General features: G+C 39.4%; 1 protein-coding gene across 1 annotated transcript in view; it reads right to left on the bottom strand.

Moving 5' to 3' along the window:
* LOC126185047 (ATP-dependent helicase brm-like) overlaps positions 1–15,729 on the bottom strand; it is a 182,337-nt gene extending 166,608 nt beyond the window's left edge. The window contains 3 exon segments of the mRNA XM_049927801.1: positions 4,279–4,475; positions 4,652–4,807; positions 15,611–15,729. Coding sequence (XP_049783758.1) covers positions 4,279–4,475; positions 4,652–4,807; positions 15,611–15,694 — 437 coding nt within the window. The 5' untranslated portion in view covers positions 15,695–15,729.
* Positions 15,730–16,962: the final 1,233 nt, after the last annotated feature.

Below are 16,962 nucleotides of genomic sequence, written 5' to 3'. Positions count from 1 at the left end.
AAACAAAACATAGGGGTACAGAGCAGTGCTAAATAAATGCCTCTAGCTGTCAAGAGGGCTGTGTGGAAAGCTTAATAAATTCTGATTGTATATGAAGAATATTAGTTGCATCAAAGTTAAAGCCCAGGTACCCATTGATGACACAGGAATTGAAAGCAAAAGTAAAAATGCTGAACTTATTTTTCAAACACCCCCCCCCGCCGCATGACATCCTGAAAGCCATGGAACAAGTCAACCAGGCAGATGCAGTATTTCTTAAGTTTCAACAAGCATTTAACTCAGTGCCACACCAACCATCATTAACAAAAATATTATTATGTGGAGTATCACACAAAATTGGAGTGGGAAAATGATTTCTTGGTAAGGGGGAGGCAGCATTTCATCTTGGATGTACAGCAGTTAGCAGAAGGCGGGCCCCAGGAAAGAGTGTTAAGATTCTTGTTACATACTGTATATTGACAAACAACATTAAAAGTAACCTGAGATTTTTTGGATGTGATAGAGATGTCTGAAATGAAGTATTACCTGAAACAAAAAGGTTGTACAAATAGCCAATCATGTCTTCACTAAAGACGGGGTGGAGGGGGAGGTGCGGGGGTTAGAGAGATTGAAAATGAAACATTATCATCTGGACTATGAAAATATTTTTAGTGAAATGCTTACAAATTTTTTCAATTCTGAATATTATGCACTCTTGATGTAATTTGTCTTAAGCTGAAGCCGTACATTAGATATTACTGCTTGCCTCTCAAAAGCAGATTCTATGAAAAAGGTATAAACATACTTCTAAAATCTTTATATACCAGTCAAAGTGATTACTAATACCCATAGCTTTCTAAAGACCCTTTTTACAGCTTGTGCATGGTCCACTGAGGAATACTCACTTTCACAATTAGCTTTTTCACTACACTGGTAAAATTCAAATGGTTGCATGTAATGCCCGTTGGTCGGGCTTCAATGAACCGTGGATGAAGCCCGCCCAACAGGCATTACATGCATTGATAAAAAATGATGTGCACTGAGAATGGCTAATTTCTAGCTGAAATCTAGATCTGCCAATAAAATTTAAAATGGACAACTGATAGCTGAAATCTATTATTTACAGGTCAATTTAACAGCTGCTGAGTGCAACAGCCTTCTGAATGGAAGGTAACCTGATATGTGTAATAGTTTGTGGTGCTTATCAAGGAAGTTCCTCTGCTTGCATTAGTATACTGTAGTGTTCTTACACATTTTCATAGTGAGGTATCAATGTCTTCATTTGTACTCTATAAGCCAGTGTGTAGCAGAAGGTTCTTACTGCATCACTATCATTTACTCATTTCCCTATCCTTTTGCAAATAGTGTGCATGAAGAATGACTGATGGTGCGTCTTGGTAAAGCTTAAATTTCTCAGATTTTGCCAACATGGTCATATTGTAACTGATTCTTCTTGGGATGTACACACTATGAACATACAGTCTCTCTTGTAGTGCCTGCCACCAGAATTTGATGAACATCTCCAGTTCACCCAGTTACTACACAAGCCCATGTCAAAATGCACCATTCTTCATTAAATCTCTATTTCCTCTATTAATTCCACTTTGTGTAGACCGACAAGTAATACCCAAGAACCATCAAACACAATGATTTTATAAGCTACATCTTTGATGGATGAATTAAAATTTCCTTATGATTCTTCCAGTGACTCCGTGGCATTTGCTTTTTCTAGCACTAATTTTATGTGACTGTTCCACTTTAAGTCCCTCTGGACACACGCTAGTACATATTTAAATCTTGTGACTGTTTTCGGCAACTGGTTGCCATTTGATTTTTTGTAGTAATTGATGGCCAAGTGAGTTTTCTGACTAATTGATGAGAAATAGTTTAATCAGACAATAATGATTCTTGGCAAATATTTTTGTGCAATACACCTCATTCATGTATGTTATGGATCAAATACCAGCCCATGCACCAAACATTGATCCTATGCAACATTCCTAGCATTTTCCTACTATTTCTGGTGTTGTGATCTACACAAGAGCATCATCTGAGATCATCATCATCAAGCTTCTGCTTGTTGAGAACCTCCATCACTTTTGCTTTCACCCCTTCCACACTATTAAATCTTGCCCCCTTAAGCACCAGTGTGACCTTAGGAAATAAGAAAAAGTAACAGGGAGCCAGGTTGAGCGAATACACTGGGTAGTCCAACACAGTGATGCGTTTCGCAACAAATGTCTTTGCAGACAAGGACACAAGGCAGAATGGGCTGGCACATCATCTTCGTGAAGTATCTGGGACTTACTATTCTGCAAATAGGAACTTTGTCTCCTCACTCATTGATGATTGGCAGTCAGAACCATGATTTAATAATTTTCACTGACTGACTGACCTTAGAGGATGATTTTCATGGATTAATTTACCAATTTTTGCAGTGTCATCATCTATTTTGATGCTGACGGTCAGCCTGTGCATGAATCATCTTCAGTCATTTCATGTTTCTCCTTAAGCCTTTTGCATTAATCCAAAACGTGTTCACAATTAACACTGATTTCCATACACTGCCTTCAACGTGGCATGAGCTTCTGTACTTGAGAATAACTTGCTGCTCAACCTGAACACTCTGCATTTCCCACCAAAATGGAAGCCCAAGGACTTCAGTCCAGTCTCTCTCTCTCACACGCACGCACACACGCACGCACGCACACGCCAAAAAAATTGTGTGTGTGTGTGTGTGTGTGTGTGTGTGTGTGTGTGTGTGTGTGTGTGTGTGTGTGTGTGCGCGCACGCGCGTGCGCAGATAGTTTACTCAAACAATAATGGTTCTTAATAACTATTTTGTGCTATACAGTGCATTTGTTTATATTAAGAATCAAACACCAGTTCTTGTACCAAGCTCCTATCCTGTGCAAGATTTCTATCATTTTGCTACAATTTCTGGTGTTGTGACTTACACCACAGCATCATCTGGGAACATCCTCATCTATGTTCTGATGTTATTTGGCAACATAGCCAAAAAAAAAAAAAAACACACACACACACACACACACAATTTTTTTGGCTATGTTGGCAAATAACATCAGAACCTAGATGAGGATGTTCCCAGATTATGCTGTGGTGTAAGTCACAACACCAGAAATTGTAGCAAAATGATAGAAATCTTGCACAGGATAGGAGCTTGGTACAAGAACTGGTGTTTGATTCTTAATATAAACAAATGCACTGTATAGCACAAAATAGTAAGAACCATTATTGTTTGAGTAAACTATCTGCCATCAATTACTGGGAAACCTCACTTGATTACACAAATGGAAACCACTCGCTGGGAACAATCAAGAGAGTTAAATATATACAAGTGTTTGCCAAGAGTTACAAAGTGGAACAGTCACATAAAATTAGTTCTAGAAAAATCAAATGCCACAGAGTCATTAGAAGAATCATAAGGAAATTTTAATTCATCCATCAAAGAGGTAGCTTATAAATATCTTTGTATTTAATGGTTCTTGGGTATTAATTGTTAGTCCACAGCAAGAAAAATTAACAGAGACAGAGATTTAAAGAAGGGTGGTGCATTTTCTCATGGACTCGTTTAGTAACTGGAAGAGTGAACTGGAGATGTTCATCCAATTCTGGTGGCAGGCACTACAAGAGACGCTGTATGACAGAAGCTTCTTGTTAAGTTACAAGTGTGTACATTCCAAGAAGAACCAGTAGAAATATGATTGGTTGGTAGGTTTGGGGAGAAAGGGACCAAACTACGTGGTCATCAGTCTCTTTAGCAGTACAACCAGAGTGGTAAAGTCCAATAAATTTAAGCTCATACCACGGCTCACCATCAGTTATTCTTCAAGGACATTATTCGCAAAAGGCATAGAGAAGTGAGTAAATGACAGTTATGCGTAAGTACCCTCTGCCACACAATGGCTAGCGGATTACAGATATAGATGTAGATATGTCACTGAGAAAATGTCTAAGAATGCTACAGTTTACTTGTGAAAGCAGAGGACCTTTCTTGATAAGTACCACAAACCACTTGCTACACATATGCAATAAGGGAATCACAATGGTTTCTTTTGGTTTCAGCATTCAGTTTTCATTAATTAAAATAGACTTTTAGCATTCTGTGAAAAATGCTTTACCACATAAATAATGTGATAAAAATATTTCAAATGAGACTTCTGTCTACTGCAGAAAAATTAATAATATAGCATAATGGTTAAACAAGTTTAAGATTAAATTTAAATAACTGTCTACACATTGTATATAAAATTATTTGTTAAAATTAAGGCATTTAACCTGTAGCCTTCTTCGTCTTCTGCCATTAGTCGCCTCCATCTCTCTCTTGCTCTCCTCTCTAGCTCCTTCTTTTGTTCCCTCTCTGCATTAGCATGGTGAGTCATGACAGCACGATTAAGACGTTGTATCCGCGCATAATTGTTCCGGAAGTATTCCTTAACATCTTTACCATGCTGAAGAACAGCATTTAGGAACTCCTTGAAAAATAAAAGATGCATAGATATTTTACATACTTATATAGCAGACAGACTAAGATGCTTCTAATTTCGTTGCTTGAAATGCATCAAAATACATTCACATATGGGAAATGGGTTAATGAAAAGGAAAAAATAATAAAATCATAAAAAGTGAGGAATAGTATAATCTGCTTTACCTGGTGTTTCTGGCGTCTTTTTCGTTCTGCCTCAAGCCTCTGTTGTTTCTCCAATTTCTCCGTAGCCCTCGCTTCACGTAAACTAAATTTTTTTGGTCTCTTTTTTGCAAGTGAAGCAGTGTCCAACATGGTGTCCTTTTGCATGCATGCAATAACCTGAAACCAATATAAAAGCTATGAAACTGCAGTGTTTCCATACTGTTGCCACAGTTAATATATTAGACATTTTCAAATAATGTCAAAGAAGGTACTGTAAAATAGCAGCATACAACAGAAGAATCACTGCATATTTTTGAATGCTGTTGAATTATAAGCACAGTCCGCTCTATCATGCAATTTCAAAATGATTTTAATATGAAAACATAGCACAATCACTAAGAAAACTGGAAGGAGATGAAGGCTGCTGCTGCTGCTGATTACGAGTTTAAGGAGACTAAAATCTAGGGCATCAATCTCCTATCCGCTCCCCAGGATGAAATCTGCACCTAGAATGAATTCCATGTGCAAGTGTGAGAAAATTTTCTAAATGTTTGTGTAGCATATATCTGAGGTGAAATGCACGTAACTGCCCGGTATTCAACTATTGGGATGTGAGAAACCACCTAAAAGTAACATCCAGGCTGGCCAGCACACCAGATCTCATCATTAATCTGCCAGGCAGATTCGACCCCATGCTGGCATGCCTCCCCATCCCAAAAGTGGGCACTTTAATACAAATGGCTATCCAGGCAGGTGAAAATGGTTCAAATTGCTCTGAGCACTATGGGACTTAACATCTGAGGTCATCAGTCCACTAGAACTACTTAAACCTAACTAACCTAAGGACATCATACACATCCATGCCCAAGGCAGGATTCGAACCTGCGAACATAGCTGTCGTGTGGTTCCAAACTGAAGTGCCTAGAACTGCTCAGCCACACCGGCCAGCCTGGACAGCTGAGATGTAGGTAGAAGGTATAGGGGACACAATTATCATATTTATATCTATAGATTTGCATTGTCTCTGACACTGTGTTATTGAGATATCTTAAAAAAGAGGTTTTATCTGCGTTCTGATAGAATCTGGATTTTTCAGACAGCAAACAAAGATAATTGTTGGAAGTTTGAAACATATTTTGAATTTTGTGTAACAAGGTAAGGAAGAACTCAGTGTTACAGAAAAGCTTCCAAAAAGCAGCCCCCGTGAAGAATTCAAAACATTTTCTCTACGTATAAATTTCAATCACCATTATTATTAAAATTATTATGAACAGTTCATCATTTCAGAAAAATGGTTGCAGTTGTGTTTAAAACTCTTTCATTGTGTCTTGTCTATGCAAAGTTCTAGGTTTACATTATTATTCATACATGTGGTCACTTTTTCAATGCGAAAGCTTTAGGTCTTTTGCATTGCACATGAAGGGGGGAAGGGGGGGGGGGGGCAATATTAGAATTCTGCAACAGAGAAATAATGCACAGACGTATACTATCCCTACCAGATCCTATAACCCATCCTATCCGTATCAGATTCTGTAACTGTTACTACTGAGGAAACAAAGAAAAGAAAAGTAAGAACAAATAAAGTATATCTTACAATAAATACCCAACAGCAGCTAACAAAGTGTTCATATGTGCCTTGCCTCAGACATTAATAAAAATGAAGCAGTTGTGCAACATTCGAAAGATACATAAAGCAGTAAGTATATATACATACACCATACGCACAAAAATTTCTGGCCACCCCACTGAAAAATTTATTTGTGAAGTCAGTTCATGAAAGAATAATTTATGAATGCAGGTGCAACATGTCAACATGAAAAACATGTCTTCTGTTAGAATGAGTTAATGGAGAGAATTTGTAAGAGCTCAGATAGGATACACTTATAGGTCTGTTATGAGTTTAGGCATATTGACAGATGAGTTTCACAGAACTTCCACGTACCGTAGTCCATAATTTACTATGTTATTTTGATGGGAGAACATTGAGGAAACACTAATTTGAACCATCACTCTTGCATGCCTAAGACATTAACACACAAGGAATGCAGAATTCTTACACCAACTGTACAAGGCAGATACCAAATAAAATCTATTTTGAAGTCTCACTGCAGGTCAGGTATTGATGTCAATGAAAGACTTATCCATCAAGAAATCAAATGACTCTTGTTTTCATGATCCTGTTGTCATCCAGAAGCCACTACTCACATGAACAAATGTGCAGTGTCACATAGGGTGGTCCACATGTTATTGTAATTTGTTTGCAGGGGCAGGGGAAAGTTTTATGGAATGATTAGTAATGATGCCTTATGTGCCATTCAGATGAGCATTTGTGAACCTGCCGGATGCCTGGAAAACAGTAGTTACCAGAGATGTCAGAATAACAGAAAAATTAGGATGATTCAGTGTGGTAGCCTTGGGTTGATTTTTCTGGCTTGCATCTTCACCGTTACATTTTAGCCAGTGGAAAAATCAAAACAAAGGTGCTCACAGAAAAACTTTAAACAGAAGTAAGTTTTCCACAATGATTCAACAGTTTGCAATGAAGCATTTTCTGTATCATGAAAATGCTCCTGTCCAAAAATCCAAGATGATTTTATGGTTGGTTGGTTAGTTGGTTTAGAAGAGGGGGAAAGGGATCAAACTACAAGGTCACCGGTCCCTTGTTCCTAATAAAACAATGCCGCAAGTGTGAGAATAAAACAGACGAGACATAAAACAAAAGAAAGGAAAAACCACAAGAACAAAGGAAAGGCAACAAACTCTAAAAGGAACAAAAGAAGACAAGAAAACAACAAACACTAGAAACAGAAGAGAGTAAAACAAAAAAGCAGATTACAGTGGCTGGCAGACCATGAGAATAAAATGGGAAAGCCAGCCACTATGCAAAACATTAAAACCTCCACCCTAAAAGCACTAGGGTGGAGGACACAGAGGGACAAAGAACATGCACTGAAACTTAGATCAAATAACAACACCCACCCTCACGAATAAAACATAAAACTAAATCAGCCAATGTAGCGTTGTCAGATAAAATGAGTGGCAACAAGTCCGGTAACCCAAGATTTCGTCGCTGGGCAGTTAAAGTGGGCAGTGCACCAGAATATGGGCCACTGTCAACCGGGCGCCGCACCAACACTGAGGCGGGTCATCACGGCACAAGAGGTAACCATGGGTCACCCAAGTGTGTCCAATGCGGAGCTGGCAAAGGACAAATGATTCCCCGCAAGAGACCCGCATGGAAGACTCCACACATTCGTAGTCTCCTTAATGACATGCAGTTTGCTGTGTGTACTGTTATGCCATTCCGTCTCCCAAAGCTGAAAAACCCTGTGGCGTAAGTCAGAGCGCACGTCAGGTTCAGAGATGCCCATCTCCAGAAGCGGTTTCCACATAGCCTGTTTCGCCAGCCTATTGGCAGAGCGTAGCACTGGTTGATAACTTGTAGGCTGCTGAAGGAGTCAGTACACAGAAGAACCGATTCCTCGGGGCATGAACGGATATACTGAAGTGCAGGAGATATGGCCACCAGCTATGCAGTGAATACACTGCAGCCATCAGGCAACGAATACTCTTCAATATGGCCTCTGTGGACAAAGGCGAAGCCAACATGACCATCAGACATTGAGCTGTCGGTGTAAACCATTTCAGAGCCACGGAACACTTCAAGGATCGAGAGGAAGTGACAGCAGAGAGCTGCAGAGTTAACGGAGTTTTAGGGCAATGCAAAAGGTCCAGGCGAAGCTTTGGCCTACAGCTAGACCACAGAGGTGTACGTGAATGGACCTCAAGGAGAGGTGGTGAAGGGAAGGTCTCCAGTTCAGACAGAAGCGATCGCATGCGAACCGCAATCGTTACCCCTGACGTGGCCCGCCTATGTGAGAGGTGAACCGCCATGGTTGGGAAAAGGAGACAGTAATTAGGATGTTCAGGAGAGCTACAAATGTGTGCAACGTAACTGGCGAGCAGTTGTGAACGTTTGATCTTCTATGGAGGGACTCCAGCCTCCACCAGTACGCTTGTCACCGGACTCATCCTAAAAGCTCCTGATGCTAGTCGAACTACGCAATGGTGTAATCAGTCGAGCAAATGTGATGCTGAGGGCACCGCTGAACCATAAATCACACTCCCATAGTCAAGGTGGGATTGAACAAGGGCTCTGTAGAGCTGCAACATCATGCAGCGATCTGACCCAGTTGGTGTTGCTCAGGCAGCGGAGGGTATTGAGGAGGAGCTGCCAACACTTCCATTTAAGCTGATGAAGATGAGGAAGCAAAGTCAAACAAGTGCCAAAAACCAGACCTGGATCCTTATTCATCACTGTTAACGCCACCTCTCTATACACCAACATCCCTCATGCCTATGGTCTTACCGCTATTGAACACTACCTTTCCCAACATCCTTCAGCCTCCAAGCCCACTACCTCACTCCTCATATACTTTACTAACTTTATCCTAACCCACAACTACTTCTCCTTTGAAAGGACAGTATACAAACAAATCCATGAAACTGCTATTGGCACCTACATGGCACCCTCCTACACCAGCCTCTTTATGGCCCATATACAGAAGACTTTCCTAGACTCCCAAAATGCCAAACCCTAGTCTGGTTCAGGTACACTCATGACATCTTACCTTCATGATCTGCACTCAGGGCCAAGATACCCCTATCTTCATTCCTTCACAACCTCAACACCTTCTCTCCCACCCACTTCATCTGGTCCTCCTCAAACACATGTGTCACCTTCCTAGATGTTGACCCCATCCTCACTGATGGCTCCATCTGCAACTCTGTTCACATTAAACTCAACAACTACCAACAGTACCTGCATTTCAACAGCTGTCATCCATTTCAAACCTAAAAATCCCTACCATACAGCATGGCCACCCACGGACGGTGTATCTGCAGTGTCAAGAACTTTCTTGTCCAGTACGCTGAGGGTCTCGTCATGGCATTCACAGAAAGGCACTAGCCCACAGACCTAGTGCACAAACAGATCTGTACCATTTCCTCTCACAGCCCCAATCCTCCCACCACGCACAAGAACCAGCCACAAAGGAATTTGTCACCCAGTACCACCCTGAATTAGAACAACTTAACCAAATCCTTTGCTAAGGCTTTGATTACCTATCGTTGTGCCCTGAATTGAGGAGCCTGTCATAGCTCATGTCACGTGATCTCGTCAGCCGTTGACAGTGGATATTCAGAACCCAGGACACGTGCTGTAGTCAGCTAATAGCAACATCACTGTTAAGTAGCGCAGATACACAAACAGGAAAAGTTAATGTTTTAAATTAATATAGACCTACATAGTGTTGCTACAAAAAAAGCAAACCTTTCGCATATAATATTGGTCTCTAAGGTTAATAAGCTGCAAGAGAAGCTAAGCTTTCACATATAATGTTGATATTTTTTGCGCGTGTTACACTTTAAGATAGATCATACAAATGTGCCAGGAAAATTTTTAGCAGAGTCCAGTGAATTCTCCTCAAAGTTTTCCACAAATAAATTAGCTACCGCAGAGGAGAGAGAACTTCCCATAGCGCTACATCAATTTGTTCATAATAACAACATGAATGTCTGATCTCCTGGGCTCGAAATGCTTCTAAATGGCTCGTCATCAAACGCTCTGTGATTTAAGAAATTCATCGTACGTTCTCCCACATAGTTCAATTTGCATAAAAGGAGATTTACTTTGCAAGTAACGCTTTTCAACCCACGATTCCCAATATTTTCCCCACGACCTGTTAGAAATAGGTTCCTTTCACTAGTTGTCAGAGAGCGCCAGATAACAGGCGCCACCGCACTTTGGCAGCTACTATGACGCAGGAAGCCCATATGTTCGTACGTGTAAAACATTAAAAGATCTTACATTATGTCATAAAAGAAACAATACATCAGAGGATACTCCAAGAGCATCAGAATTTCATGAACCATACTAAAATGGCACATTTAAAGTGCATACTTAAAGAGCACATTTGTATATCCAGATTCCCAACGAAGTAGGCCTCGACCTGATATTAAGCTTTTCAGTGTGAGTTTCGGGACGTAAATTTTCTTGGAGTACCAGTACTGTATTAACACATTTTTGATTTTTTATTACGGCATAATGCCATATGTGCTAGAAGATGAAAACGTGCACTTGAAATGCAGCGAGCAGTTGAAATTAGCCAATAGAATGATACTAAACACTTCGTTTCAAACACATTGACTGCCTTGTTCTACAAGGCAATTAACGCATGACTGTCAGAAAAGTGGGAATAAAATAAAATCTGCAACTAACAACATACATTAGCCTTCCATAATTATGTAAATGTATTTTAATTCACTTGATAGCTCCCGGCCACAGAAATTTGTTTTGTTTTCATTTGACCTAAGAGCAGTAAACGAAGAGGAAACAGCAAAATCACTAAATGTAAACACGAGTCATGTGGAGACTACACACTTCCCCACTATGACTCAGACTGCTCTGCGCATCAGCCGCAGATCTACAATATTTCCGAACCTGGGCAATACTAAATTAGTGCCCCCGGCCCCCCCTCACCCTTCAGCGTTTGAGATACGATGTCAAAAATTTTAAAAATTCTAATTTTCAAAAAAATGTTCATTTTGTAGTGCACATCTTTCTGAAGATGTCTAATACATAAAACATATATGTTTCAGGAAATGTCAGACACGTTATTTGGTCTTAAGTGTGCCAGAGTGCAGTGCCACCCCTCTTCACACATCTTTCTGAAGATGTCTGATACATAAAACATATATGTTTGAGGAAATGTCAGACACGTTATTTGGTCTGAAGTGTGCCAGAGTGCAGTGCTACCCCTCTTCACACAACATTCTTCTATCGCACGCCACTGTATTTCGGTCCGTGGAATTGAAACGTGTATTTTTTTTTTTTTACTGGATACCATCAAATTATAATCAGGACAGTGTAAATTAAAATGTCCTGTGGTGCCTCTCTTGCCCCCAGTTGCCCAGTTCGACATCCTGCCCCTCTTTAAAAAAACTTGCAATTAATACTGGATGGGATTATTTGTAATCGGTAGAACAAGAACTCTCCAGAAAATTTGCACTCTTTATTGCCTGTTAGCTAAAAACTTTCTATTTTGGATGACATAAAATTAATTATAGGATACATAAAACCAGTAAAGACAAGAGACAAGCAAGACAGTACACATTTCTTTAACCCTTAGCTCCTAGCATTGTTTTCTCTCTAATCTTGCTACAGCTTTACATGGCGTGCTTTCCTTTCTGCGAAAGAATCTATTACCTCATCAAAAGTTCGTCAAATGTTTTGCTACATGAAAAATCTAAATACCGTTGTCTAATACTGCGTAAGCTGTTAATATAAATAGTACCCAAGACTTTTGTGGTTTCTCGATCTGATTACGTCTATTTTGTCACTGTCTGCTTGATAAAACAAAGTAGGCCTTTCGAAAACTGCCGAAATTGTAACACACACCAAATAAGCGAGACTGTTTTGGTACAAATGGTCATTTTTATAACACCACAGAATATAATTCACGAAGACCAACATAAAATGCCTATTAAGCCTCCTACAAGCAAAAAGCTTTATGTCACAAAATAGTTTCACATTTCATTCATACGCTCCAGTTTCTCGAGCATGAGATCAAAAAGTAGTAGTACAAGATTTTTACATATATTTGGAATCGTCATATTCTTCACTAATTTGTGTGATGTCTCCATTTCTTCTCCTTCCTCGTTCTACCAAACAATTTTGTCATGACTAATTCTGGAACTATTCTTGACTTTGTCAAAACTTATACACCGATTGACTTCACTAACCTCGCCAGAATCACCAGTTTAGTTATCCCTGATTAGTCTCCAGTTAGGCGTTGTTATTTTCGTACAAATCCTTTTCTGTGCTACTTCCAGAATAGAACTTACGCCGCCGCTAGACAGGGACTGTACAACTGGCCCTTACCAGTGTAGCGATCTGGCCAAAAATTTTCTGACAAAATTTCATTTTCTTGTATACACCGAGAAGATAATACGTAATCTTTCTTACCTGTTATTTCTGTTACTCGTTTATTTCCACTCTGGTAGTCTCACTATGGATTTACCTGGTAATTATAACAACGCTGATCATTTGCAAACCCAATCAACAACATAATCAGACAACGATTGGCGTTAACACTTTCGGCTTTACTCCGCTCAGCACGTATAGCCCGGTCCCCTTCTGCCTGCTGGAAAGTTTATTTCTAGATGCGAGGAGGATTCCCCTGACGATCATCACGTACATTATGCACACATTCAAAAATCAACTTAGAGTGTGTTCAAAAACCAACACGGATGCGTTTCAAAATCATATGAGTAATAGATAGACCAATGTGCGCTGGATGCTAGGCGCTTTGTGAAACAAGGTTTTTTTCCTCCTTATGAATGTGAATTTAGCAACACCCCCCACCCCGTAACTGTCTCCTGGGTCAGATACATCTGTTTGACCCCCCCACCGCCACCCTCATGGAGACCGCGGCTGCTGCGCATGCGTGAATCTGGCAGCTTGGGCGCGGCAGTAAAATTTTTCCCGGTTGCATCTACCTGCTTGCTGCAACTGCTTACACAGCCAACAGCCACATTTCTGTAGCCAGAAGGGGGAGAAGGTATAACTCATATGCCACTCAACTGCGCATGCGCATGAGGCCGCTCATAACTGCTAAAACGAATCTAATGTAAACAGTTGTGACGTCACGCTCATCAGAGGCAATTTGTTGTTAAGAGGCATTGCATAGTCTTCCTAAAGCCTTTGATACATTTTGCTGTTGGCAAACAGCTTGTATGAGCACTGTGTTTTGTTGTTGTATATGGCACATTTCCTATCCAATTTATGTTTAATTTTCATATTTTTTTCTCATTCTCCTTCTATTGTTGCAGTATTACTCTGCATTAGCAGGATACAGTAATATCCTTTGTTAGAGTATCGATTCTTACCACTGAAAATTACTAAAAATTAACTGAAAACTAAAACAACAAAAAATTCCTGGAATTCTAAAAAATTCCTGGGTTTTTCCTGGTTTTCTCCCGGATGAAAAAATTCCCGGGTTTTTCCTGGATCTCCCAGGTCGTATACACCCTGTGCACATCTTTTGATGAAGCCCACATTGGAAAGATCATGTGTGTAACATTGTGTTTGCAAAATCAAAAGTGCACAAATACGCCAACGTATCAATGTTCTTGATGCTCTGGTGACACACCAATTGTGGGTGGTTCAACTGTCTGTATAAGATTCATGCTGTGTAATGCAATGTAGGGTTCAGCCATTGGACCTAGCATCACAGAACAAAGAAACCTGTGTGTCTACTAGGTAAAGTACAAAAGTTTGGATAATGCAGACAGTTTAATGTGGCAGCTTTAGGTGGCAGATGTTTTGAACTGTGGTTACATCAAGTACTGGTAGATGTCAGGCCTGAACTACCTCTTTTAGGACACTGACGATTAGCAAGCAATTGCTCGGTAGCCGTTGCAGAATGCTTTGTGTTGCGCATTGCTGAGTCTTCTTTTCTCATTTTGATAATTCTAGTTCATTTACACAACTGGTTGATTGCCCATTTGTAGTGTTCACACTCTGCACTATAGTGATCTCAAAACAAAACACGTCCATAGCTTTCGACAATGTCAAAAGTTTTATCCACAAACATGAAGAGTGTTATTTTTGGTTCTACTTCTATGCTAGGTACCTTGTTGGTTCTACCTGTAGCATAATCACATATGGGTCACACAGCTACAAAAGGTCTAAATCAATATTCTGCAGACTTTGTAACTATTGAATCTGTTGGGGAAAGAAAAATAATGTCGAGATACCCCTCAAATCAGACCAGTACTCTGTTCACCAACGAGAAAATGCTGCTGCTTCCCAACAGAAACAATTATCTGTTGAAAGCTTAGACAGAGCCAAAAGAAGAAAACAGGAAAAGACCATTTTGGAAAAAGTATTGATGTTTTGGAAAAAGCAAACTTTCCAGTCAGAAAGCTCCCCAGTCATTACTTTTCTTTTCACAGCAAATTTCAAAGCTGTAAGGCTTCATCTTCAGCCACGTAGACTAACAATCTTTTAAATTTGTATGTTTAATCATTTACAAAGAAAAAAATGATTAGATGCCAATTTCACTAAAGATAGATGTGAAATTTGCAAAAATTTATGCTACATTTTCAGGTGCTTAGTCATTATCAATATTTCTCTTTTCTAAAATGAATAAATAAAACGTGGAAAACATGAATACAGCATTAGGACCAAAACAACATCTAGAGAGGCTTCTAGGGATTAACATTCATAAAGAAAGGAGTCAGATACGTGAGTACACATGTATTCAACAACCTACCCAACCACATTAAATTTCATGTACTGTAGATAACTTGGAGGTGTTTAAGAGTGAATTAAAGAACTTTCATTTGGAAACCTATAATTATGATTAACACTGTAAACAATAGTCTTTACTAATGTGAAGTCATTTCACTGGACTGCAATTAAAATATACATCTTTGACTTCTTTCCACATCTCACAGAAAACTCTCCATTGTACCCATGGAATGCAAATAATGTAATATAATGTAATTACTCAGTTATGACACTTGCCACACATGTGAAAATGTGGGAGTAGTGACTGTCAGTCCAAACATATAGAGATCTAAAGAGTTGCATACTTTCATGCATATAACACATTGGTTTAATGTTCTTATGATAATTCCTTTGAGATTTTACAGTATTTTAGTACTGTATAGTCATTCGACTATAGAATAACTCACGAATACTGGAAATTACTGACTCATAATACTTCAGTTTAACACTTTCAGTACTAGCCTGAATATTAACTTATCTGGAGACCATATGCACTTAATCACGCCCCTTTTCAACCACTCAAATACACTTACAATATTTCAACAGGCTGTGAAGTATAAGCCTCCTCTATTATTATACATTTATTATAGAAATTTATTTCAATATGATTTGAAACTATAACAAACCTCTGCTCTTAGTGATCTCTGGAAGTTTAATAACCTTAAAGCTCTCAGTTCAATTTCAGCCTTAATCCTCAAATCTTCTGGCATTGATGCTGGGAGACTAGTTAATTCTTGAAGTCTCAGTGCTATTCGAGCATTCAACCTGTAAATAGACACATGGAAGTCATTCAATAAAGTAGATGCTATAATAAAAATTCCAGCATCTGATGATATTGGTAAGGAAGAGACAAAGACATACACTAATACTGAAGTGAAGGGTACAAGAACATAATTAACTAGTTGAATATCTATTTTTCTCCTCAGAAGTTAAATAACTGTAGTGTATACTGTTCCTCCAGTTACATGGTTTTGCACTTTTCACTTACAGCTATAGCTTGATACTTTTGCCCACTATGGTAGATCCATTTTCCAAAATTTCATAATGGGAAATAGCTGCAGGACTAACATTGGTTGGCATATCATGAATCTAGACTGAGGACAAGGTCGTCTACTTGTGTAGAGTCATATATGAAGTGTAAATCCAAAGACTAATGAACTGTTTCTCATAACATGTAGGTATTCACAGCCGTCGTCTTCATTAATTAAAACTTCCGGGCTGTCAGGCTGAGAGGCCATGGTCAATCAGTAAAACTACTTCTTCCTGACATTTCGTTGCCAACTGCGGGCAACATCTTCCGAGGTGAGTCAATGACTGGCTGCCAAGCTGTGGAGGTCCCATTTATATAGAGCACATAGAGGGCTCCACTGTACGTCACTTGGGGCTAACTGTAGGTCTATCTCTCACAAACGTCATTATTCTCGATTGAAGGTAATCAACTGTCACATTGTTGTTGCAAAGTTGACCGCCATATCTTGTCTAACTTTAAGCCTTCCTATTTTCTATTAAAATTATGGCAGTGTTTCTGAATCTCTATAGCCTCCCTATACATACGTGCATAATAACTTTATGTCCTAGCTAGCACTTGTCTCACTAAATTTTGTTTCACGATCACCATCTTTAAAAACATGTGCCGTCGGTACGTCCTAGTTGACAGTTCCTTTTGTGTTCGGTTACGTGGGTACTGACACTTCTTTTCGTTGTTCCAATATAAACCTTCCCACAGCCAAAAGGAATTTTATACACCCCAGCAGTTGCTAAGGGATGTCGTGCATCTTTCACTGATCCTAAACACTCACTAACCTTCTTGGTGGGTCTAAAGATTGTTTCAACTTGAAACTTGGCCTGAACTTCCCCAATATGGTCCATAATATTGCAAATAAATGGAAGACAAACTCTTCCAGCTGACATTTGTTGTTGCTGAATGTTGTCAGATGCTTTTCTTCTGGGACGAAGTGCTCAACCTATCTCATTGTTA

The sequence above is a fragment of the Schistocerca cancellata genome, chromosome 4, assembly GCF_023864275.1.
Source record: "Schistocerca cancellata isolate TAMUIC-IGC-003103 chromosome 4, iqSchCanc2.1, whole genome shotgun sequence".
NCBI lineage: Eukaryota > Metazoa > Arthropoda > Insecta > Orthoptera > Acrididae > Schistocerca > Schistocerca cancellata.
Note: the sequence above shows the minus strand (reverse complement) of the source record. Positions and strands in the feature narration are given on the sequence as shown.